General features: G+C 48.7%; 2 protein-coding genes across 4 annotated transcripts in view; one reads left to right on the plus strand and one right to left on the minus strand.

The window, feature by feature from the left end:
• Window positions 1–14,115, plus strand: part of Cmtm4 (CKLF like MARVEL transmembrane domain containing 4) — a 49,271-nt gene extending 35,156 nt beyond the window's left edge. The window contains exons 3-4 of the mRNA XM_052726841.1: window positions 2,230–2,328; window positions 4,044–14,115. Of these exons, the coding sequence (XP_052582801.1) occupies window positions 2,230–2,328; window positions 4,044–4,208 (264 nt within the window). The 3' untranslated portion in view covers window positions 4,209–14,115. The remainder of the gene's footprint in view (window positions 1–2,229; window positions 2,329–4,043) is intronic.
• Window positions 14,116–14,626: 511 nt separating this feature from the next.
• Window positions 14,627–22,843, minus strand: Cmtm3 (CKLF like MARVEL transmembrane domain containing 3). 3 transcript variants are annotated; one of them, XM_052726844.1, is made up of 6 exons: window positions 22,679–22,843; window positions 21,536–21,750; window positions 18,644–18,799; window positions 17,658–17,753; window positions 17,139–17,262; window positions 14,627–15,644 (listed from the first exon to the last, which is right to left on the minus strand). In XM_052726844.1, exons 2-6 carry the CDS (start codon window positions 21,680–21,682, stop codon window positions 15,610–15,612), a joined length of 558 nt encoding a protein of 185 aa, XP_052582804.1. In that variant the 5' UTR covers window positions 21,683–21,750; window positions 22,679–22,843; the 3' UTR covers window positions 14,627–15,609. The 3 variants fall into 3 exon arrangements, with proteins under 3 accessions (XP_052582804.1, XP_052582802.1, XP_052582803.1); XM_052726842.1 differs by lacking the exon at window positions 22,679–22,843 and adding an exon at window positions 22,437–22,664; XM_052726843.1 differs by lacking the exon at window positions 22,679–22,843 and having other exon boundaries at window positions 21,536–21,821.
• Window positions 22,844–26,015: the final 3,172 nt, after the last annotated feature.

The raw sequence follows: 26,015 nt of genomic DNA on the forward strand, positions 1-26,015 counted from the left end.
CCTTGAATGAAAAACAATTTTTATATTATGGTTTCTTGCCCTTGCTTTGTAGATGAGCATGTACAAGGCCAGAGGGAGTCATTGAGGGAGGTCCTCCATAGCACAAGAGTGCCTTGCTCTCTCTACTTGTGAGGGAGCACATAGGCATCACAGCTTTGGGAGAGTGAAGAGGGCTAGCTGTAGATACCCTGCCCTCACTCAGGGCTGCAGGCCATACACCCTCACCCTAGTGTCTAGGGCCATGGGAAAAGCCCAGCTTGCTCTGACTCTGTTGCTGGTGCATGGTTCTTACAGGCACCTTGGGAAAAGGTGACCATGTGGGAAGAAATGGGAGCTGTCTGTGGGTGTAGTGGCACTGTTGTTGTGGTATGTCCTGGGACATGAAGCAGGGAAGGTCTTCTTTATCAAATTGCCCCTGTGTTGTCCCAATGGACAAAACACAGAAGGGGAGGGGTGAGGGTAGGGATTTCCTAAAGGAGCCACTGATTAGAAAAGTTAATGTCAGTTGTAAACTCAGATGGTTTTGTTGTAGCCTTGAAAGTGGGGGAAAATTATATGCTAGGTTTTATTTTATTTTGGAAACAGGATCTTATGTATTCCAGATTGGCCTCTTATTCACTGTGTGGCCAAGGATGCTCTTGAACTCCTGGTTTTCCTGCCGCTACCTCTCAAGTGCTGAGATTATAGGCGAGCATCAACTTCTTGAGGTCCCCGTTGATTTGGTGGGTCCAGGCGGACTGTGCCTGTGCCAGCAGTTGCCGCTGTGCTAAGTAACATGACAGCTGGTAGTCAGCTCTGCACAGAGCCCATGCTCCTGCTTTGCAGCTTTCTTCTGGCCCATGCAGAGGCTCAGGAGGAGCCCTGGCTTCTGGGTTTCTGTTGCACAAGAGTGGTACTTGAAGATAGAGTGTGGCTAGGTGTGGTGGCACATGCTTTTACTCCTAGCACTTGGGAGGCAGAGACAGGCAGATCTTAATGAGTTTGAGTCTGGTCTACGTAATGAATTCTAGTCCAGCCAAGGCTACATAACGAGACTATGTCTTAAAAATACGATATTAAAAAGTGAAAAGAAAGAAAAATAGAATAAAAGAAAAAGAAAAACATCAACCTCTGGGAGTCAGGCTAGACTTGCCAGTGTTGATGATGTAGTCAAGCAGCCACTTACAGAGATTAGGTTTTCCCTGCAGTTTCTTCTCCAGTGAAGCTCACAGAGGCTATGAGGTATAACCCAGGATACTAAGGACCTGAGGTTAGAACAGGAATAACTGAAGTGCTAGTGAATGCATAAAGGAGGACCCTTGCTGTCGGCCAGACACTGTGCTTGGCTCATCCATATATATACTCCAGAACAGCTCCAGGAGGAAGGGATTGCTGTTACCACTCTAAAACACAGAGAGACAAAACGGCTTGTCTGAAGTCCTCCATTGGTTAGGTCCCATGGGACTGTGACTCCTAGTCACTGTGCCACCATCCTTTCCACAAGGAAGGCAGCAACTCCATCCGTGCAGCGCCAGGTTAGAAACCTCGATCACTTTGCAAAAACCTTGTTGGAAATCCTCCAAACTTTGGTGACATAGAAGCTTGAAAGTCTGTTGAGAAAGTATGTTTTCAGTGTATGAATGCCGTGTTTTAGATGTCATCCGGGAAAGAGAATACTGGGAGATGCCCCAGTTTCGGTACGTTTGTATTCCTGGGAAGCTTGGCCTAATCTAAATGGTATGAGAACCTTTTTAAAAAGGTGACACTAAGCCATGCACACTTTTAATCCCAGCACTTGGGAGGCAGAGGCAGGTGGATCTCCTAGTTCAAGGCCAGCCTGGTCTACAGAGCAAGCTCCAAGGCAGCCAAGGATACACAGAGAGACCCTGTCTCAAAAAAATAAAATAAAAAAGATGACACTAAAAGACTGTGGGTAGCTCAGTGGTAGGCTGTTGGCTTGTATATGTAAAAGACCTGGGTTCGATGCCCAGCACTGCAAACAAATAAATTAACCCAAACTCTGAATGGTAAGCAGTGTTCCTAGTTTTGGTTGCTCTTTAAGTCAGGACTTGGTAACACAAGAGTTAGTAAATATGTTTTGTGAACCATTACTGCTCTCTTGTTCTTCCAGTGAGTAATAGCCCTGCAACACTGAGACTGACGCAGGTATGGAGGCACAGGAAAAACGAGCTTCACTGGAAAGTTTCTCAGGTGCTTTGCAAATGATTCTACTTTTTCCTTTTTCTTTAGGATTTGGTCAACACTGGACTCAGCACTTTCTTTTTCTTTATTGCCTCAATTGTACTGGCTGCTTTAAACCACAAAACCGGAGCGGAAATTGCTGCCGTGGTAAGCAGACTGGATTGGTTTAAATAGGCTGAGTTGCACCTCCAAGTGTTTCCTGTCCTGGCCTTGGGAGGCCCAAGAGATAAGGGGTGGTGGTCAGGTAATAGAAAGGGTTCACTCTCCATGCTTTGTTTCTGCCTTGCTGTTGATTTATAAAGAGCACGTATCACTTTTGTGATGGGTGAGGGTGGGTAAGGGGCTTTAAGAACCACTGAAATGGGGCCAGCAAGATGGTTCAGCAGGTAAAAAGCACTTGCTGCCAAGCCTGATGACCTCAGTCCCATCCCCAGGTCGCACATGGGCAGAGAAGACTGACTCCTACAAATCACCCTCTTATATCTGCCTGTGTACCATGGTACCCCCCAAACACACAAATTATGAATAAATAAATGTAATGAGCAATATTTGAAAACTATGAAACTGACTGCTCTTCCAACATGATCAGGAGATCCATCAAGCTTGACTAAATAGTTAAAACTCTACTTCATTTTGCCTGATGCTGCCCAGGTCAGAGGTAGTAGTGGGGTGTGGTGGTAGAGAACAAGGGATAGGTGGCTTACTGTGGGGTTCTCATGTGAGATTCTAATCTTTCTATATCACACTTAGTCTACATTATATTTTTACTTGTGGGACTAGTGACCATGCATTGCATGCGGTAAAAGAGGTACTTTTGCGATTTAAAAATAAAAAAGTTCAAAGCCAAATGTGGTGGTGCACACTTGTAATCCCAATACTCAGGAGGCAAGACGGTTGCCCTAAATTTGACATAGAAAGTTCCAGGTCAGCCAGGGCTACGTAGTGAGGCCCTCAAAACAATATAGTAATAACAATACTATTAATTAATACTTTAAAAAGATAATGGGCTGGAGGGCTGGCTTAGTGGGTAAAGTGCTTGCCATGTAGGCATGAGAGCCTGAGTTTCAGTTACCAGAACCAATGTAAAGCTGGACATGGTAACAGGTACGTTCATAATCCCAACAGTCCTAAGCAAGATGGGGAGAGGGAAATCCCCAGAAGCTCATGGGGTCAGCTAGCATTGAGAGGGCACTCCATGTCACATGACAGAGGCACAGGGCTGGAACAGCCAGTGAGGTTCTTGGACAGCCCCCTAGTGAGCCGTGGGTGGGTGTTGAGTCTGGCTGGTTAGATTCACCCTCCTTGTCTTCCATGCCCAGAGCATCTAGGCAGCCAGCATGGCCCAAGGCAAAAAACCTTATCCTAAACAAGAAAAGATTGACACCCAAGGTGGTTTTCTGACCTCCAAATGCATGACACCCCTTCCCCCCACAGAAAGGGAGGGGGGAAGATTAAATAAACCAGGCGGTGGTGGCACACACCTTTAATCCCAGCACTCAGGAGGCAGAGGCAGGTGGATCTCTGAGTTTGAGGCCAGCCTGGTCTACAGAGTGAAATTCAGGACAGCCAGGGCTACACAGAAAAACCCTGTCTCAAAAAAAAAAAAAAAAAAAAAAAAAGAAGAAGAAGAAAGAAAAAAAAAAAAAAGATTTAAAAGATTCAAAAGACCTCTTCATTGTCTTCATGCCAGCCTAGATTTTCTGTAGGTCATGTGGCTTCAGCCAGATAACAGCTACACACTAGGTAGGGCTGGGGATCTGGTATTGCTGGAAGGGGCTGCACACAGCTTGGGTCCCTATGACAACACTCAGCCTCAGCTTCAGGGCACATGCACAAGGGTAAACTGTGACTGTGTATTTTAGATATTTGGCTTCTTGGCAACAGCAGCCTATGCAGTGAGCACATTCCTGGCCGTGCAGAAATGGAGAGTCAGCCTCCGCCAGCAGAGCACTAACGACTACATCCGAGCTCGCACTGAATCCAGAGATGTGGACAGTCGCCCTGAGATCCAGCGCCTGGACACATGAGAACCTTCTGGAGTCCTTTTCCCACTGCCCTCACAACTATTCTTCTAATCAAGTTTTCTTTCTCTCAGCACGTCAGATTTTTGTGTGATCCAGTTGAATTTTGTCCTGTTTGGTAAAAATTCTCTTTGGGAAAGGGTGCCTAGAATGGCCCAGTGACTGATCTGTGGTGGCCTGAAGAGCCCAGGTCCTCCAGCATTGGGTGCCTGTGGGAGCAGCCAGCTTCATTTGACTGCTCTAGGTCTTAACTGTCTCAGAACACACGGTCTCATCTGACTCTGAGCCACCCTGTCATGTGTATTTGTGATGAGTCAAAACTTTATGAAATGGCATTGAGAAGGGTATTCCATGTCACAAGATAGAGGCACAGGGCTGGAACAGCCAGTGAGGTTCTTGGACAGCCCCCTGGTGAGCCGTGAGTGGGTGTTGAGTCTGGCTGGTTAGATCCACTCTCCTTGTCTTCCATGCCCAGGGCATCTAGGCAGCCAGCCACGGCCTGGGTGAGACTTTGAGGGCTTGGTGAATGGATGTGCTCCTGTGTCCTCCTTGCCAGGTCTTTATAATACAGGGACAGGAAATTCTAGTGTCCTGTGGGACCACTGACTCAGAACAGTGACCAGTTGTCTCCTACCCTGCTGAGAAAGCACTTGATCCTGCCTCAAATGAGTCCCCTTCCTGTGGTCTGTATTCACTTCCCGGGACAGGGGCCATCATCTTTGCCTGTCCCCTGCCTCCCTTCCATACCTTGAGGCTGGATTGCAGTTTCAGCACTTTTACCTTCTCATGTGAGAGCTGCAGAAGATACACTTCTAACACCAGCTGAGGCCCTTGCCCACTTGCTGGCCTCACGGATCACATGTGTGTATGTGGAGGCTGGCAGAGTATGTATATGTGTGTGTGTGTGTGTGTGTGTGTGTGTGTGTGTTACAAAGTGGCACACTCCAACTCACATTTCCATTGTATGGACATGTCTAATTCTCTGAATATCCAAGACAAGCTCTAAAGTGATTCAGAGTCAGTTTATCTAGGATTTGAAAATACTTGAATCTGCACCAGGACACATCTTTTCACAGATATGCCACGAGGCACTGTTGTCATTTTGGGTGTCTGAGTGTCCTCACTATGAACACCAGTCCTGGAACATGTTAGGAATCCTAGTTACATCCGGCTTTTGGATTGGTTCTTGATAAACTGAAGATTATTTTTGTGGTGAACGAGTTGAGCTGGCCCCTATGATGCTGTAATTTTGTTGTTGCTGTTGTTGTTGTTGTTGTTGTTATTAGAGACTAATTATGACTTTTTGGAAAATTGTTTTAACATGTCAGGTTCTCACTCTGAACTGTTGATGTTTACAGACCTTGTTGTAGCTCTAATATTTTGTGTGTAGCCTCACCAAGGAGAAGACATGGCTGGCGGGAAGATATTGCAATAGTAGAGAGCCTCCACTATCTCCTACTGAGACTGCTCACAGCCTGAGCAGTGTCCTTTGTAGTTTATAACCCAGAAGGGGGTGGCAAGGCTGGGGAGAGGAAAGTCTGAGGAGGTGCCCCTGTGTGCCATGGCTCTGCATCGTTCAGGGAAGAGCAGTGTTATATGGTTGAATAGCAAAAGGGGCTACTGTCAGATACCACTGCAGGGCTCAGGAGTCCACAGGAAATAGGATCAGGCTATATCTGATTGAGGGAGTACTAGGGACTGGCTCCCTAAACCCAACATCCAGTGTAATCCAGTTCTGCTGTCCTTTTATATTGGCAGTAGTCCAGATCACATGTTCAAAGGAGAGCTAAGCTAATCTGGTGTAACTCCCCTCCCTGCTTCTCTTCTCCTCCAGAGGGCAGCCTGGGTTGGGCCTTGCCCAGCTCCTGATAGAGATTTCTGTCCTTGGATGTCATGAGTCAGTCAGTACACCTTGTGTTTTACCAGCTTTGAACCTGTTGTATGTGATGATGTGGGAGAGCGGATGGCATCTGGATTTTTATCTGTTAGTTTGACATGGTTATTTTGCATTTGTTGAGTGTGTCTACACAATCAAAATCGGGCTTCTTTCCCTGCAAGAATTCCCTTTAAAATAGAGTCACAAAGACTTTGCCTGCATCAGATGGGGCCCACTTGGAAGGACCACCCTGAGCTTTATCATGTTACTGGGCCTCGGGAAAAGGACACCTTTGAAGTGAGCCAGAAGAAAGAAGCATTCAGACTGGATTGCTGCTCATTTCCCAAGTCACTCAATAAAACCATTTTATCATGTGCTGAAAGGAGGCCTTCTGAGAGTGTTGTCAGCTGAAAGAAAGAATCCTGAGGCCCACTGAGACCGTGAATACTGAGATAAGATAAAAGTGGTGGTGTCTTAGGGCCTGAAAGACTTGAGAGTTAGTTGCATCTTGGTGTCAGAATTATTATCTTTGTGATTATTTATATCCCAGTAACTATTTAATATCCTTTGTGCTATGAAGCGTCCCTGTGGCTTTTGTATATGTATTTCCTTGTACTATTTAACTAGCTCCCACAGAGCCAGAAGTGGCTTGTACACATTCTAACAGCATGATGCACAGTCCCAGTCTATACAACCAGCGTGATGAGGAAAAGCCATGAAGGGAATATGGTTGCCTACAGTGAATGCAAAGACACTTGGATTTTTCCTGTCGTGCCTCTGTGCAAACAGAAGATAATATAGATTTGGGGTTTTTAAATAACCTCTGCAAATTGAAAAAAAAGCATATTTTTGTGTTTATTAAGTCTACTACAGACCAGTGTCACTTAGGTTTTGGGCATTTTAAGTCAACCTTAGCTTTTTCCATTTCCCTAGGGAATGAACTGGCTTTCCCAGTTGGAGCAAAACTTGAAGGGAAATGCAGTTGTTGGGAACACCTGGGGTGGTCATGGAGCCATGGGGTTGAAGCCCTCCCTTGTTGGTAGTTTTGATGGATGTAAACACTGACATCCTCAGAGAAAGTGTATTTTGGCGCTGTCTGTTGACTTGAGTGTCATCCACCACTACTCTCCTCTACCCTCCCTGCCAAAGGCACAGAGGGTAAGCCCTTTTTCCTTTGAATGGAGAGACAAGGAAACATAAAGATACTTATTGGCTCCTAGAAAGGGCGACCACGGTGATGGAATGAATTCTCTTCAGAGAAGTTCCATTTAAAGTAGAGAGCCATGCAGGGCAGATTGCTTTTGTCTACAGAAAAAGCAAGAATTCAGTAAGCTGCCCACACCCAGTGCCCACATCTTTCTTAGCAATATGCTAAAATACCAGAGTGGGCAGACCTGGGTACAGGGAAACCAGCAAGAACCAGCCATGGTCTTTGTGCAGCGAGCACTTGGCCTTGGGGTCTTTTTATAGGCCCCTGGCTGGAAGGCTCACACCCATGGGCCTGGTATACCTGGCTTCCACCCTGTGCTGGATACTTGAGGGGAGTTTCATAGCTCAGCTGAAAACATTTCTTCTCTTTTCAAATTTCTTCTATTTTCTTTCAAGTTTTTCTAGTGGTTCGGGCATTCTTCAATGAAATGAAGGTCTAACTCTTGTCCCTACATGTATGTGAATTCTTGCTTGCCTTGAAGGAGTCTTGGCTAGCTCTGTGCGTGACACAAATTGTACTATTTGGAGGAAACCCTTTGCCTATCTATGAGGTGGCCTGAGATTCATCCCTGCCCCTGTCACATTCTCTGTGGGTCAGTCTTAGGAGCATGGAGACTTTGTATCTAATGACCATGTAGGCGGTTCCTACTCGGCCATCTGTGTTCAGAACACACATGGTTAGTGTGCTCCTGCCTGACTGCCTTTTTCTCAAGATGTCATCTACATAGCAATAGTGACATTAAGCATGTAGCAGAAGGGATGGGGTATGCACTTCCTGGTTAGAGAATTGTTCACTGTTCTCAAGCAGGAACAAAAAAGCTGCTTCAAGTGGGAAGTCTCCAGGTACCTTTTCGTTCCTCGTAAAGTTGCACAGTATGGGTTTCTCTCAATGTCTGGTTTTATCAGCACTTGCCCCCATAAGGGCCAGCTAGGCAGGGAGTTTGGTAGCAGCAGGAGGAGGCTGCAGCGGGAGCAATATAGATGGTACTTGATGTGTTCAGAACCCCTGCTGCCCTGGAAGCATTCCCTCAACTTCCTCCTCTTCAGAAGAGGGAGGTCTTGTGCACCCTGAATGGACTTGAGGTCAAGAGCTGGATGTTGTTGGAGACCACCATCCCTCAGTGCTGACATCTAGTCTGGGTCTGAGCATTCCAGGCAGGATGCAGACCTAACAGGTCTGTTTTCTTGGCTTTGTTAGTCCCAACTCCTTAGTCTGTTGTTTCTCTCTTCTTAGCAGACATCTTTAAAAGAAATCAGACCTGTCTGGTTGAGAAAGTAATTTGAAATATTTGACCTGTCTATGTTTATTTAGCTATTATCTCTGAAAGAAAATACCATCAATGTTAGATCTAGAATTTTCTTCTAAAAGGGAATGTTCTCTTGGATTTCATAATAGTCAATATAGCATCGGATGTAAGTTCTCAGGCTTTGGGAATTTTTTTTCCCTTTCTAGTTTCTCCTATTCAAAAAAAAAAAAAACCTAAGAGGAAAGGGGATATGTGGGTTGCGGGGGCACAAGTCCATTGAGCTCAAAATACTAGCCTTTTGCCTAGAATCAAATTTAGATTATAGGTCCTTGAACAGTGTATTTGTGCCATTTATGTACCTTGTTGCCCTTTGTATTCTGATACTTTTAATTCAGGTGAGCCTTTGGTTAAGGGTTGATGCCATTTGGACTGTGGCGAGTTAGTGGAACTTGTTTGGTTATAGTTATGGTAAGAATGTGTCTGGAACCCTTCAGTCAGCTTTGTTAATGGGGTATAGGGCAGGGCCGAGAGGTTTGTGTGTTTGTCTTTCATAATTGTTTCTGAAAAGAGAGATAGATGCTAATACCCCAGCAGGAATTACCTCGCCCCCTCCCTTTGGGTCAGAAAAGCTGCCCAAGGGATGGCTGAGAGAGAAGACAGTGGGGGAGGACTGGTGCCCACTCCAGCCCAGGGCGGGCCAGGCCTGACTGACTGGTGCCCACTCCAGCCCAGGGCGGGCCAGGCCTGACTGACTGGTGCCCACTCCAGCCCAGGGCGGGCCAGGCCTGACTGACTGGTGCCCACTCCAGCCCAGGGCGGGCCAGGCCTGACTGACTGGTGCCCACTCCAGCCCACGGCGGGCCAGGCCTGACTGACTGGTGCCCACTCCAGCCCACGGCGGGCCAGGCCTGACTGACTGGTGCCCACTCCAGCCCACGGCGGGCCAGGCCTGACTGACGCCACTTCCTTCCACTCACCTGCTCTGCTTCCCTGTTTTTTCAGAACTGTTCAGCAAGTTTCACAACTCTGTTCCCTTTTTCGTGGCAGTGAAGAGGACAACCATTCAGGGGTTAAATTGGCTAGGTCAAGGGCTAGAGAGAGCAAGAGCAGGGACATGCTGTGGCCCCGGGCTACTTGTTCCCAACTCTCATTCCTAACCCATTTAAAAATTAATTCAAATCATGATGAAATTAACCCATTTGCCTAAAATCACTGCTTTTTAATAACTTGATTTTGTTTGACATGGTTCCGTCTGGAAGAGTGTTAGGGAGTGTGGTGGTATTGTGTTCCCCAAAATATTGTGTACCCTAATAAACTTATCTGGGGTGAGAGAACAGAAAAGCTACTAGATACTTAGGCTAGAAAATGGTGGCACTCTCGCCTTTAATCCCAGGGAGTGATGGCAGAAACAGAAAGCTATATAAGGCGTGAGGACCAGAAACTAGAAGCATTTGGCTGGTTAAGCTTTTAGGCTTTGAGCAGCACAGTTCAGCTGAGAGGCATCCAGTCTGAGGAAACAGGAATCACCTGAGGAATTGGCAAGGCGAGGTGGCTGTTTTTAAACAATATCCCATTTGCTTGTTACAAAAAGGCGTAATAAGTCCTCAGGCATCCCATCAGAAACACCTGCTCATCCTGTTACTTAAGGAATGCTTTGTAGAGCAACAGTGAATGGCTTGTCGGGTTCTGCAGCAGGCGCGGGGCCAGTACGGTGGGCGTCAGCGTGGCCCAGATAGCGCCGGTGGTGGCCGCTGGCGTCAGAGGCAGACTGGGGGTCGCCGCAGCCACGCCATTTGCCAGCCCGCGGGGGTCCCAGGCGCAGGCAGCTCGCCCCTGCCGTGTCCCCCCCTCCCTCCCGCCATGTTATTGGGGTGAATGCTGGAAGATCAGAGAAGCAGAACAAGCCACAGCTACCTCACTTCGTGAGTTCCTCAGCTGATCCTGTTTCCTTAGACTGGAAGCCTCTGAGTCCTCATCCAGAATGAATATCAGCTGAACTGTGCTGCTCAAAGGCCTAAAAGCTTAACCAGCCAAATGCAAATGCTTCTAGTTTCTGGTCTTCACGCCTTATATATCTTTCTGCTTCTGCCATCACTTCCTGGGATTAAAGGTGTGTGTCACCATGCCTGGCTGTTTCCATGTGGCCTTGAACTCACAGAGATCTAGAGGGATTTCTGCCTCTGGAATGCTAGGATTAAAGGCGTGAGTGCCACCATTTTCTAGCCTAAGTATCTAGTGGCTTTTCTGTTCTCTGACCCCAGATAAGTTTATTAGGGTACACAGTATTTTGGGGAACACAATACCACCACATTTCCCCCTTTTTTTGTCTAAAATTTAAAAAGCTTATAACTAATACAAGAAAAACTATCTAATAAGTATATTACTGGAAATAGGTAAAAAGTAAGGCATCAAGGAACTACATCCAGATGTAGTGAGTTACGTGTCTCATGCCACACAGCAAAGGCTGCAGAATCTTGTAGAAAAAATATCTGAAACAGCTCAGCAGAAAAACTTCTCTTAAAAGGATGACGACAGATACGAGCAAGCGAGTAATGTCCGGGCTCAGCTCAAATTCTTTGAACAGCTTGATCAGATTGAAAAGCAGAGGAAAGATGAGCAGGAGAGGGAGATCTTGATGCGGGCAGCAAAGTCTCGGTCCAGACAAGAAGACCCAGAGCAATTAAGGTCGAAGCAGAAGGCAAAAGAGATGCAGCAGCAGGAGCTGGCACAGATGCAACAGCGAGATGCCAACCTCCAGCATTGGCGGCGATCGGGCCCAGGAAAAAGAGGAAAGTGGACTGGGTCGGGATCGGGAGCAGAAGGCTCAGGCCCAGGCGCAGCGGTCCCAGGCGGCTCCGGCGTGGGAACCCCCAGACAGTTCACGCGGCAAAGAATCGTGCAGGTCAACCTCAGGGACCTCATTTTGTTTAGAAAATGAGTATGAGACAAGCCATTCACTGTTGCTCTAACAAAGCATTCCTTAAGTAACAGGATGAACCGGTGTTTCTGATGGGATGCCTGCGGACTTTTTTATATATTTGCAGATTACACCTTTTTGTAACAAGCAAACGGGATATTGTTTAAAAACAGCCACTTCTGTGTAGCTTTGGAATCTGTATTTTAACTCATTCTATAGCCCAGGCTGGCCTAGAACTCAGAGAGATCCGCCTGCCTCTGCCCCCCAAGTGCTGGGATTAAAGGCGTGTGCCACTCCTGTCCAGCTTGGTAAGACTTCAATAATCAGAAATATAATTCATGAGTAAGGCTTGCTGGACCACAGCACTAGAGAGCTGGAGAGAAGGATGAAGAGTTTAGGCTAGCTAGGCTTCATGACATGTCCCAAAACAAAGGGCAGCAGGGGTATTTCTCTGTGAAGCTCCTCACTCAGCTCTTCTTGTTTTTCCTTAATAAATCTGTACAGTCTGCTCAAAAACAAAACAACAATAATAATGCCAGGTGGTAGTGGCATATGCCTTTAATCCCAGCACTCGGGAGGCAGAGCCAGGCGGATCTCTGTGAGTTCGAGGCCAGCCTGGGCTACCAAGTGAGTTCCAGAAAAGGCGCAAAGCTGCACAGGGAAACCCTGTCTCGAAAAACCAAATAAATAAATAAATAATAAGTAAATAAAAATAATAACAGCCACCTTACCTTGCCAATTCCTCAGGTGATCCTGTTTCCTCAGACTGGATGCCTCTCAGCTGAACTGTGCTGCTCAAAACCTAAAAGCTTAACCAGCCAATGCATGCTTCTAGTTTCTGGTCCTCACGCCTTATATACCTTTCTGTTTCTGCCATCGCTTCCTGGGATTAAAGGCGTGAGTCACCATGCCTGGCACTTTCCAATGTGGCCTTGAACTCACAGAGATCTAGAGGGATTTCTGCCTCTGGAATGCTAGGATTAAAGGCGTGAGTGCCACCATTTTCTAGCCTCTGTATCTAGTGGCTGTCTTGTTCTCTGACCCCAGATAAGTTTATTAGGGTGCACAATATTTTAGGGAACACAATACCACCACAAGGGAGTGAAGCTGTCTGGGTATGTTGAAGTTTATAGGAGTTTAGGAACCCATGGCAGAAACACTAAGCTATTTATTACAGTTTGTGTGTGTTTTTTTTTTTTAAAGTAGGCAATTCTGCCTTTGTATATTTTATGATAAATAATCACTTCACCTTTGGTGCCTTCCATGTGTCACATAAGCACTCTTGTCAATCATGGAATGGGGGGGGGTATACATTTAGTTAAAACAGATAACACTATTTTTGTAGCATGATTGTGTCCTTTCAATATTGCTTTCCACAATATTGGTCTTGAAATTTGGGCCATTTTCCTCTTAAACTTCCTATGTATTTTTCAAAGTCAAACACCCTCTAGCCACTCCCACCCCTTGCACTGTGTTCTGGTTGGAGTGAGAGGCAGAGGACGTTTCTAGAAAAAGTCATGTCCCTGTAATTCTATTTGACATCACTCAACTATTGGTTAGGACTGGGGGAGCTGCTGCTCACCAACAGTAAGAAGAAAGTGGTCTCATTTCTTCACGTTCTGTCTGTGCCCCTGCCTTCCTGCTCACTGAGTCTGACAGGAAGAGCTTGCATTTGGCTCCTTACCCTCCTACCCTAGCCAGTCTCCAACTGTTCTCTGGCTGTCTCCTAGGATAGGCAAAGTGCCACTGCTTCCCAGCAGCACCTCAGCCTTGCTCTGGGACTGCCCCATTTGGATTCCAGGTAGGGTTGTAGATGCCCCTGGTGGGTAGCCTGCATTATGGGTAGCTGGAATGCAGTAGATCCCCTGCTGTGGCGGGGCTGGATAAAGCCAGGGCACAGGGTGGCCCAGCCACTCATTCTGCTTTCCTGGCCCTGCACTTTGGAGTTGTCTGGTACGGATTCTCTGAGACATTAACTTGTAGCTCTTTGTCTTTGTCTTCTTGAAAAGTCAAAACATGTAATTCTGTGGGGAAAAAAGAAGTCATCAGGTGGCCGAACGACAGCTTTCTGCCAGGACGGGCCACAACACTTCGTTTAATTAATGGCACAATGTTCATAGTTACCACGTTTTGTTTCTGTAGTCTGGTAGTCTTGGCTGGCCTTTAACTTGTAGCAATCGTCCTGCCCCTTTCTCCTAAATGCTGGAATACAGGAGTGTGCTGCCATGCCCGGCTAAAGTTTTCCTTTTTAGCAGTTTATAGACATGGCTGTGGGCATTCCAAGGTGAAGGCTGTTGAATGCACTGATTTGTGTGGTTTGCAGTAGTGATCTTTGCCTCCTGGCTCATCTGACATGGCTACCATGGCTAGGCCTCCCTCACTCCAGGTCTGACCCCTGTGCTTGAAATAAGGGGTGTGGGAGCCCTGTGGCATTTGCTCCCATTGATTTGCCCCAGATGGCAGACAAGGCCTCACACTGCCCTCAGCCTCCCCACTTTCTCCTTTGAAGGACCAACTTTTCATGGTACTTGTCTTGATCGTTTTCATAGTGTTCAAATCTGTATTTTTGTATGTAGAGGGAAATAATTTTCTCAACACTAATCACTAATGAATACTGTATTGTTATGAAGGAGTTCTTGTTTAATAAATGGACATATAAAAATGTTTTAGTCTCTTCTTTCTCCCCAAAGGCTTTAGATCCCACTTCTGCAGCAAGCTTGCTCTGTAGAGGTGACATGGAGCCACAGTCAACAGGCTGTAACCAGGCTGTACAACAAGTGCCAGTTTGCCAGGCTTGAGGGCATTGCACAGCCTCTCTGCCTCTGACTACCCACGTGTTTCAGTGTGTGTTCAGTGACAATGAGCAGAATGCTTTGCTGCTTTCCATGTGCTTGGGTCTGAGCACTGACTAGGGTCCTCGTAGCAGCTGCTCTGAGGTCCTTTGCTCATGAAGCCCCAGGTTTTGACTGTCAGGACACCATCCTAACCAGGGTGTCTGCTCACCCTTTACTGCCTTGACTGTAGGATTGAGTAAAAGATGCTAACCTGATGTCCAGCAGAGATAAGTACTGCCTAGCCACTGACGTCAGCCATCAGGACTCACAGTGCCTGCTTGTGTTGAAATGGGCAGTTACTGTGGGCAGCGCGTGGGTTTCTCAGTCAGGCACACTCTGAACAGGTAGTCAGTTTGTTTTAATCCATTGTGGCATTCTTTTAAGGAGGGGATTCACATGCAAGGTAGGAAGGTTACAAATGCCCAAGACATGGGCCCAGAACTCTGACTCATTCATGGGGCCTCTTGGGTCACAGAAAATGCCATTTGTTACATCACTTTTGAATTAAAAAAAAAATTACAAAAAAAGTTAGAAAACATCAAAGACATACACAGGGTCAGCCCCCAAGTGAACACAGAAGGCCCATGTCACCAGTGGACATACACAGGGTCAGCCCCCAAGTGAACACAGAAGGCCCATGTCACCAGTGGACCTGCCCAGGTGTCCAAAGGAAGCAACCCCAGGAGGAGAGGACTTGCCTGGGCCCGCCCAGCCACTGTGACTTTGTCACTGCCTCTGCACTGTTGGCTCCCTGTCCGCTGGCCCTGGAAAACAGGTCTTGGGGCTCTTTTCTGGAAAGGTCTCAGACCCACAATGTAAGACTTGGCTGGTTAGGCTTCTCCCTGCTTCACAGTGAGGAGGGAGACTCCTTGAACAAAGCTTCCTGAAAGTCATCTCAACAAAGTGCAGGTGTGAACAGGAGCACTCCATGCAGAGCCCACTGGGGCTGGGTGGGTCACCTGCTGTGGTTTCTGTCTGTCCCTGTAAGTGAAGGACAGTCCCGCCCCACCCTGTGCTGCCACATGAACTGCACTGACTGGCTCCATGTGATGTATCTGCTTCTGTGGGGCAGTGAGGTTAAAAGGCTCAAGGTCTTTAGGACTGAAACAGGAGAACGTAGGCTATTCAAAGTGCCCTCATGTGCTAGCTCAGCAGTCGAAGCCAGCACAGCCAGTTTGGAGTGTGAGGCTCAGGAGCGTAATCTCGAGAGACTGGCTCCTTGGTCTGCTCTCCCATGGGCATCCACTGCCATGCTCCTGTAGCCGCATTGGGACGGTATGGGTGGGAGACCTAAGTGCTCCAATTGCCAGGCGCAGACAGGCCTTCAGTCAGAGTCCGAGTCCGAGTTGGAATCATCTTCTGGAAGGAAAGTAGAGGATGCTGGCAATGGTCCCTGGAGCATGGGATAGGAGGAGGCACCAGCAGACTGCCAGCAGGAGTGCTGGGCCCAACCTCTCCCATCTTAGCGGCAGGCTGGGCCCTGGAGCACAAGGGGATACAGAGCAGGCACTTCTGCTCAGCCCAAAGCTCAGATGCTTCCTCCCCAGGGGGTCCAGGCATGCCCAAGATGTCCTCTCTCACCTGAGGATGTTGGAATTGTATACCTGCACCCATTTCTCTACCCTCATTCAGCAACTAATTTCTTGTCCCTGAACTAAAATACATTAGAAAATGGGCAGTCTTTGTTTGTGTGTTTGTTTGTTTATAAAGCTATTTTATGGGTTTAGCTCTTTATATATTATTCTATATTGTGAAATGAATATAAAGCATTTTATCGTGTTAAAGTCAATTAGTGATGTAATTTTAAAGGCTCCTGGAATCTTACTGTTAAAGATTATTCTGTAGAACCTTCTGGAACCTCATGCCTCATAAGGCAAATCACTAGTGCCTGACCCTAGCACTGGTGGCTGTATTTTGATGCTCGTCACCTCCCTCCTCAAGCCCTGGTTCTTCTCCCTCATCCATTAGCCAGGGTTATATAAGTAGGACAAGTTTGCTATAGTCATATCTAACATAAAGACCAAGAATACTTTTGCTGCAAAAACAATTGTTTTGTATTAGAACCACACAAAATATTCAAAGTGCATGTCTCCATGGACATTTATGCTCTGATCCCTGAGCTGGCTGACCAGCATTTGCTATAGGTCCCCAAGACTAGACGACAACATCCAGGAGCATTTTAACCTGTTTGCCACAGATCAGGGATGAGTTTGGAATGGCATACATTTTTAGCAGCAGGATAGTGTCTGGGAATCCCAGTGGGAAAGCTGGTGGCCCCTCCACCTAACCAATGAGGTCCTGCTTCAGACATTTGGTACTCAATGGGGAGGATCCTACAGCCAAGACCAGCCCTGAGAGCAACTGTCTGTCTAGCCACAGCACTGCTGGCCAGCTCCAGAGAAGTACCTGGCACTTTCTTTGGAAAAAAGATCCAAACAAGCCAGGTAAGGGTTGCCCTGAGTTTGAGACCTGCCTGGGCTATGAAGTGAGTTAGTTCTATGCCAGTTTGAGTCACACAGGTCCTGTCTCAAAAACAAACACCCAAACAAAAATCAAGCCACACTGTGCCTCTGTTTGCCTAGGTAGTGTGTGGGCTTCCAAACAGGAAAGAAGAAAGGGGAAGGAGGGCCTAGTGGGTTGGTCCCAGGTGGACTGGCATCCTGACTAGCTTCCCTGGGGACATTAGGGTGTCCTGCAGGGCCAGAGGTCCAGGCATACACTCGCTTGGCCTTCCTGCTAGTTTCTAAAACATTTCCCACTTCCTTCAGCCTCAAACTAACCAAGTATCCCCAAGGAAGGGCAGATCTATCCTAAAAGTGATCATCGAGGTTCTTCAGAAACCATGCCACTCACCTCCTTCTGTCCTGTGGGCTGTGGTCTCGTTCACAGAGTCTCCTTGCTTGAGGAATTTGGCCACTTCATTAAAGATCAGGTAGAAGTCAATTGCAAACACAATTGTGGCAAAAAAGCCAAAAACCTGTGGGATACATGCATGGCATATGGCAGGGATCATGGACAGGATGGATGGAAACATCATGAGGACTCTGGGTTCATGGGCCAGGAGACTGGGCATATGCAAGCAGCACTGACAGAATGGCCCCACCAGGACTGATGGGCCGGCACAGCCTTTCTGAGTTATGGCAGATCGAGGAGATGGGCTGTGAGCCTGGTAGACACAACCTCTCAACTCAGGACAGACTAAATTTTGAATTAGACTGGAAATGGCAGAGACCCACATAGGGACCCAGAGCCTAAGCAGGGGCAGGATATGCCCAGGCCCCACTGTAGAAGTGGGTGTCAAGAGGGATGGCCTGGAGCATCAGGGAAGGGGCGCTGCTGGGATGTCCCCCAGGGGGTAGGGCAGCCACTCACTCCAGCTGCTTTGTAAGCCCCGTCTGAGTATTTGGCGACAGCAGTGATGGAGATGACGAAGTAGATGAGGGCAGCAGTGACACAGCGCAGGAAGTCCTGAGGAGAGAGGGACATGTCCACACTGTTCTGACCTCCCACAATGTGGCAGAGCATGGGGACCCAACACCCTCAGCCCTAGCACCCGTGGAGTCCCTGTCCTGGCTCCACCTGCATGCCCTGGCCCTGATCTATTCCTCGTGTGTCTTGTTCTGCAGGCCTCCAGCAGCTTATACTGCCCCATTCCTGGTCCAGCTGGATTTTCTCTGCCCTGTGGGTAGCAAATAGGGTCTATACTATGCTATATCTGGCTCTGCAGTTTGGCAAAAATGGGAAGTGGAGAAAGTCTACCTTTCCAAGAGGCTTGGCTTTGCCACAGTGAGATCCATTTATGATCATAATCTCTGCTTAGTCCTCAAGGTGGGGCTGCAATGAGGGCAACTATCACTAGTAGTTGGATGCTGGAGATAAATTCTAGAGAGCAGAGTTCAAGCCTAGCCTCTGCTGCCTATTTTCTATGATGCATTTTATCCATTAAAGGGCACTCTCTCGGGACTGTCAGGCCTCAGGTGATCAAACAAGGGGACTGTAAGACCCTCTGGTGATCAAACAAGGCCAGGTGCCAGATGACTAGACTCTGGGAAGTCCCACAAGTCCTCAGTTACCCCACCCTGCTGCAAATGGCTTGAATGCCTGTGGCTGAGGCACATTCCTCCTCCAAGATTAGAACAACAGCTCCACCTGGTGGTCAGAAGCCTTCTTTGGGTGTCCAGCTTCACAGACCAACTCAGGAGGTCTTAACCACTTGCATCAAGTCCCACCATCCCAGTGCTGCTGGGTGGGCAGGGGTGGAAGTGTGAGGGTCCTGATTTAAAACTGCCCACTACTGTTGAAGACAGCAGGGCTGAATTGTAGAACCCAGATTCTTCAGGTGATCCCCTGATCCTTACCATCATGGGCCAGCACAGGCCTTGCCATTTGTCATTCAGCTGCATGGCATCAGCAAAGAGGAAGTAAACAGCCAACAGAAACTCCAGCAGAGGTACCGTAAGGAAGGCAGATGCCGAGGCCACCACATAGCAGATGAAGGTAATGAATGAAAGACCCTGTGGAAGAGCAAAGAGAGTTGAACCCTCTTGCCACCCTCCAGTCCAGGACAGACCCCTGCTAGTACCTCATCTTGAAACCCTCCACCTCCCCCGACTCACCCCACAGGTCACCTTGTGGAGCTTCTCAACTCCTTTCCTGGCTCTAAAATCCAACGTATCCAACAAGGCTGTGTCCACAAGGGGGCAAGCTGGAGCTAAAAGCTACTGCTTTCAAAAAGTCACACCTAACACCTAAGATGTGTACTTTTCACGAAAACCCTAACTTCCTTTAATGAGGACACACATGCTGAAGTGGTTGAAGTTGAAATGTACTGATATCTGCAATTGAGTGTGAATGTGTAAAAACACAAGGGAGGTTGATGGACACAGATGATAAAGCAGGCAGAGCAGTGTTAGCCACTGTACAGTTCAGGTGGTAGGTGCAGGGGTGTTAATGTAGATCTTTTGACACTCTTGTGCATCTGCAAATCTTCATTAAAAAAAAAAAACTATGTATGAGGCTAGAGATATAATGTAGCTCAGCTGGAAAATTTCTTGCCTAGTACATACAAAGCTCTGGGTTCGATCCCAAGCACTGCATAAACCAGGCTTGGAACATGCCTAAGATCCTTGAACTTGGGAGGTGTAGGCAGGAAGATCAGAGGTTCAAAGTCATCCTCAGCTTTATATAGAAAGTTTTAAGCAGCCTGGGGTCCATAAAACCCCATCTCAACAAAATTCTAACTCCCTAGGAGACAGCATTGACACTGGGTCCCTGCTCTACCATTCAGATAGTGTGTATGAAAGGTGGGGCTAGCTATACTCTGTCTACAGAAGCCTGGCCCACGAAGCTGTAGTGTGGAAGATGCTAAGGTCGCTGGCTAGTCCTGCAGCCTTTGTGCACGGCAGGGAAACAAGATGAAGATGCTGGGTCAGAGGCTTTTGCAGCCCAATTCTTGCTCATTCTTTCTAAGACTTCTAGACTTCTCTGCTCCTCAGCACCACTCATGTGCCACTCAGCCTGTCTTTAAAAGGAGCAGACTTGGTGTCACCCAGCTAACAGGAGGGTATCACAATCCGTACTTAGGGCACTAAAGGTCTTCAGCTTCCTCGGCGTATATCTACTACTATGGCCGGGTTTGAGTTGTCCGTGGCTCAGGAGTTTAAGAGGCCGAGAGGGGAAACTCGGATGTCCCGTAGGAAGTACTATGGCTGCTTCAGACAAACGAACTGATCTCAAGGACCCCACTCCCACCCCTTTCCCTGAACACGCCATGGGGGAAGCTGAGCTTCCCTTGGGCAAACAGGAAACAAGGCTTAGAGAAAGGCTTTTTGAGATTGTCAGGTCATCAGCCCCCACTGTATCTCCTTCCTAAAGGCTGCTCTTATGTCTCCCCTCTTTCTGTTTTTATTCCCCCCTTCAATTAAGTCTGACTGGTGACACTCCCTCCCCATACACATAACACACCTTGAGTTCTGGTTTCTCATCCCCCAATTCTTGGTGGCCACTTCCCCTAGCTTCCGATCCATGCCAGACTCCCTACTTGCATGGGACCAAGGGGAGGAAGGACCGGGAGTGGCCTCTGTACCCCGTGAGCTCACTCCTTACCCTTCTTATTTCCCTAGGCCTGGATTTCTGGCATCTAGCTAGGCTAAGGACATCTTGTGAATTCTGGCTGGCACTCACCCCTTCTCCATGAAGGGGTACTGGGTAGAATAGGACTGAAGCCTCCTCAATGCCCTGTGATTCAAAGCCCGTCCCCCCTCCCGCCCCCGTGGCTTCCAGAGATGGCCAGTCTAAGAGTGGGCTCTAGGACTGCCTGATACCTCACTTAGGAACCAAGTATTGGATTCTACTGGTGACCTCAGGTTGGTGCCTTCTCCATGTGTCCTGGGGTACAAGGGAGAAGTCCTACGACAGAAACCCTCCCATCTATTCTCAGGACCCCTCAATTGAGTCACCTGTCAAATTTCCTAGGTGCGGTTAAAGGCACTTTCGGTCTCTCTCATTCCTCCCCCCCTTAAGTGGGAACAGGTCAGATATCAAGTTGCTAGGGAAGATCAGATATCAAGTTGCTAGGAATCTAAGCAACAAGTGTGTCGCTATGGGCTGTTTCCTCCTTCTATTGTCCTTCCTCCCGCCCCTCTCACCATCTCCATAGGCCCCATGCCAGTTCCCGCCCCACACGCGATGATGCGGGAGTGTTGGGAGGACAAAGGAGACATTCCTAGTCGGGTGGGGACAAGCGGGAAGGAGGAAGGAGCGTGGCTGGGGAGGGAGGAAGAAGGGGATGAAGTCACCCCGCTGGCTCGCCACCCTGGGACAGCAGTCTGCCTGCACCTTCACTACGCAGCCCCGGCCTCACCCGCTCCCCGGGGGCTCGTCCCACTCCGCAGGATCCGCACCCCACGGGTGGCCGGGTCTCACCCAGGGAGGTGGGAGGGTGTGCAGAACGGGAGATCAAGGCTTGAAGGAGCCATGGGAGCGCAGGGCGGAAGCGCTCGAGGTCACACAGCGGCCAGGCCACGGCGGCAGCAGCGACCAGGTCCCCAAACCCGCGTCCTCTGGTCCCTTTCGAGGGCCTCTCAGGCTGGAGAAGCCGGGAAGACCACGGCTCCGGCCTGACTTTGACTCGCGCTCAGCTAGAGAGAAGCCGTCGCAAGTTTGGGGGCGGTGGCCCAACTTTGCGCGCCTCTTCTGGGCTGGGGGTGCGGAGACCCGGCTTCGGGCACCCGGGGAGCCCGCGCACTCACCGACTCGGCCAGCAGGAGGCGGCCTTTGAGCGAGCAGAGGAAGGCGCGCGCGGGCAGCAGGGCGCGGAGCCCGGGCACTGTCCTGCCACTTTGGGGGCGGTCCGCGGACTCGGGATCGGGCTCCGGATCTGCGTCGCGGGGCCACATAGCGGCGCTCTTTGTCGAGCTCCGGCCTCACTGCCTCACCCAATGTTCTGGAGGGAAGCGGAAACCCGCTGTGCGGAAGGAGAAAAAGTGGAGTTAAACTAGGCGGGGGACTCATCCTCCGCTGCCCCGCCTCCACCACTTTCAATCCTCCCCCACTCATCTCCACCCACAACTGCCCCTCGGACCCTGCCCCGCCCGTCCTCCCGCCCTCCGTTCTCTAACCACCCCTACAAAGTCACTGGGACACTGTCCTACCCATCCCTCCTCCCCCATCTTCCCATTCCCATCCCTGCCTCCCCCACTGCCCCTCTGACTCTACCCGGCCCATAACCCGCCCCCAATCCTCCCCCTCTAGACCTAGTCCAGTCTGTTTCTCCCCGCCTTCCATCCTTCCACTTCCACCCTCTAACCCCTCACTACCCCTAGGATCCTCCCCCGCCCGGTCCTTCCATTCTCAGTTCTCCCTCGGACTCTGCCGCGCCCACTTCCCCATCCGTTGACACCCGCCCCCCCTGCCCCCCGCACCACACTGCCTCTCCGACCATCCGTGGCCCTTTATCCTCCAATCACCCCCACATTCTCCTCCTCCCTACTACCTCTTCCCCCACATTCCCGTCCTTCTCCCTGTCTCCCACATCCTCCTTTACCCGGCCTCACCTATCTTCTGCCCCATTCTCCCACCCCTTTCTACGCTGCCTTCTAGGGCCTACCTCCCCATCTCCCCCACTCCGCCCTGCCCCCTTGGAGTCTGTACCCAGGTCCTGCCAGTCCTCTCGGATCCCAACAGCCGGGTCTGCTTTGTGCTGTCTGCTGGCCTGGAGTCTTCTAGTATTGTCTCCTCACCCCATCCGGCGGACACAGACCCACTTATTACCTCCCTTGAGCGCTCCGGAGCGCGACTACCTGTCCCTGCTTGGCGCCTCTGCTCTCTGTCTAAGCTTGAACTAACTTTCTGCCCTACACCTTCCAGGAGCCTAGACATCTCTAGACATCTACCTGGTCCTCTCCTGGCCCGGCTCTAACCAAGCCGTCAGCTCTTGCTGTGTCCTTCCCCACTCTCAGCTCCTCTCGGAGTTTCTCTGGTACTTCCCCAGCCACCCTCCCGCTGGTCCTTGGCTAGCCCCTCTTCCTTCTTCTCAGCTGGCTCGGAGTTTCTCCGCCCCAGCCGTTTCCCTGGCCACACTCAGGTTCTCAGCCTCTCCTCCTTCCGGGCCTTTTTTTTTCTTAATTAGCTGCTCGAGGCTTGGGTTCTTCCTGTGCTGGACTAACCGGAGATCTGGGAATTGTCCCGGTCCTCCCTCAGTGTTAGCCCACCACCAAGGCTATCTTGCCACCACTAAGCCCCACACTTCAGATCCCTGAATTGTTGTGGGGCTCTTTAAGAGGCCTCTGCTTTCTTCTTTGTCAGCCAGACATGCTTAAATCACGAATCACGCTCCCTTCCAAGGCCCTCTCAAGCAAACTGATGCTTCCTCTTGCCACAGGGCCCTTTGTACATCTGTCCCTTCTAAAGATGGGTGTGTGTGCACCTTCATACTCTTGTGTCTAGGTGCTGGTAGAGACCAGGGGTAGTCTCTTATTTTTTGAGACAATCTCTCACTGAACTTGGAGCGCATGGGATTTCCACAAGACTTACCTTACCTGGCCAATGAGCCCCAGATGTTCTGTTTCTGCCCTCCCAGAACTTGTATTACCACTGTATGTGGGATCCAACTCAGATGCAGCTGAGGTCCTCATGCAGGAAGCGCATTGTTGTATGATCGTCTTTCTGGTTTCCACTTCTACCATCTTACCTGATGAAGGTTTTCTCCACGCTGATTTCTTCAGGAAGACATTTCCTACATTCCCTTGTCCATTCAGAAGCAGTGCAAGAAAGGCAGGATGTGAGGAAGCCCCAGTGCTTAGGGTAGGGGGCAGGCTGCACCAGGTAGCCCTGAACAGGATGAATCCCGGCAGTGCTGGAGAGATGGCTCAGGGCTCTTGCAAAGGCTCGGTTCCCAGCACCCACATGGGAGCTCACAACCATCTGTATCAGTTCCAGGTCAAGAAGTGGCCCAATACCTCCTTCTGGCCTCTTTGGATGCCTCATAACATGGTACACTCATAACCATGCAGACAAAACACACATTAAAATAAAAAAGAAAATTAAAATAGGGCTCAGTAGTTAAAGGCTAGGCTCATAATCCCAAAATTAAATAACTAAAAATAAAAAGGAGTCCTGGGACTTGCTGGCCGGTTTAGAGAATAGCCAAGTGGCATTAAAAATAAAAGAGGACATTGATCAGAGACTGGGGCAGGACTTGGGAGGATGAGACCCTGGTGCCCAGTTTTCACTCACAGTACCCAAGGAGGACATGGGAGGGTTCTAAGAGACCCACTTCTGATCTATATTGGGAAAAACATGCCTGTAAGTTGAAACTCAATAATAAGGAAATGGACCAGAGATTCGACAGGTAACTTACCAGAGGAGAATGTTGAATAAATTAGCACATTGGAAAGGGAATGGGTGGGGGCTGGAGAGTTAGTTCAGCTGTTGTTACAAGTGATTGCTGCTCAATATTGATGACTAGAGTTCCAATTCCAGTACCCATGGGACAAGCCAGGCATTTCTCCTGGTATTTTTCACTCCAGATCTGAGGTGGATAGAAACAGGGAGGTCACTAGGCCTTATTGGGTTCCAGCCTAGGGAAGAAACTGATATCCCTACATTCAGGGAGAGACTCGATCTCAAAGAATAGGCAGGGAGTGATGTAGGAGAACACTTGACGCCCCCTTCTGGCCTCCCCATGCAGAGGCACACACACCTACACACATACTGTGAAGGTCCAAGGAAATGCTGGAAGAAGACCCCAGACTCAAATAGTATGTAAAAGCAAAAAGTGTTTTATTAATATTCTGCATACATATGGGGTTGTTCACTTGTACAAAATGGCGACTACCCTGAGAGGAGCATGTAAGCTCTTTTGAAGCACAGCTAAGGGGAGTTTTAGGGACAGTTAGGTCATCTCATATATAATTGGTTAAGCAAGCACCATTACATTAGTATATTTTTAATTGGCTGAGATTTAGTCTTATAATTTTTGAACATATTTGTATAAGCTTGGGCAAGTTCAGACATGATTTAGAAGGGGGCTGCTGGATTTGTCCTTGAGACATTGGGAGGCTGGCTCAGGCCTTGTCTTTGAATGTAAGGGCCTTGTGGATAAATGGCCCTTTGTTGGAGAGACACCTATTTTGTCCTTTTCAGAGAATTGAAACCTAAACTCAGTTGTGAGAGTTGGGGAGCTTAACCCCTTCAATACATGGGTCACACTCACACATACACATAGGTATGGATACACAAAAATAGAAAAGAAGCAGCTCAAACTCAACATCTGAATCAAAAATGTCTCCCATGGGCTCATGTTTTGAACAATGAGTCCCTAGCTTGTGACACTATTTTGAAGCCTTTAAGAGCCCGGGGCATGTTTAGAAGTAGATCACTAGGGGCAGTTCTTTGAAAGGTGTACATAACCCTCTGATTTTAAATGCTGTGAGCTCCCGATGCTATGGCTTTGCTGTGATGGACTGAAACCTCTCTGAAACCTGAACCAAACAAACTTTCCCTCCTTTAAGTTGGTTTTGTCAAGTATTTTGGTTGCAGGAACGTAAAAATGTGATTAAGCATAAAGGCATGCAATGAGACACTAAAACTGCCTGCTGAAATGGCTTAAAGGTGTGTGTGTGTGTGGGGGGGAACACCACCAAGTAGAGAAGAACATGGGGAGCAACTGGAATTGTACCAAAAAGGAGAGAGACATCCATCAGATTTTCTTTTTCTTTCTTTTTTTTCTTTTTAAAATTTTGCATGTGTATGTATATAGGGTATGCATGCATGGATGTGGGTACATATGTGTACATTCATCTCACGACATCAAGAGCTTTCCTTAGTTATTCACCTTATCCACTGAGGCAGGGTCTCTTACTTGAACTCTGTAGGAGTTCTTTTCTACTACTGTGATAAGACACTGTGACCAAGGCACCTTATAGAAGAGTTGATTTGGGGCTTATGGTTTCAGACAGTGTCCTAGTCAGTGTTCTATTGCTGTGAAGAGACACGGTCACCAAGGTAACTCTTACTTAAAACAAGCATTTAATTGGGGGCTTGCTTAGAGTTCAGAGGGTGAGCCTATGATCGGGATGGCAGCAGGCAGGCAGACATGGGGCTGAGAATTTACATCCTGATCTACAGGCAAGCAGAGATGAGAGGTGAGGGGTGATTGGGTGGGAGACTGGCCCTGCTGTGGGCTTTTGAAACCTCAAAGCCCACCCCCAGTGACACTTCATCCTTCCC

This window comes from Peromyscus californicus, unplaced genomic scaffold (assembly GCF_007827085.1).
Source record: "Peromyscus californicus insignis strain IS unplaced genomic scaffold, ASM782708v3 Scaffold_8__1_contigs__length_139910024, whole genome shotgun sequence".
NCBI lineage: Eukaryota > Metazoa > Chordata > Mammalia > Rodentia > Cricetidae > Peromyscus > Peromyscus californicus.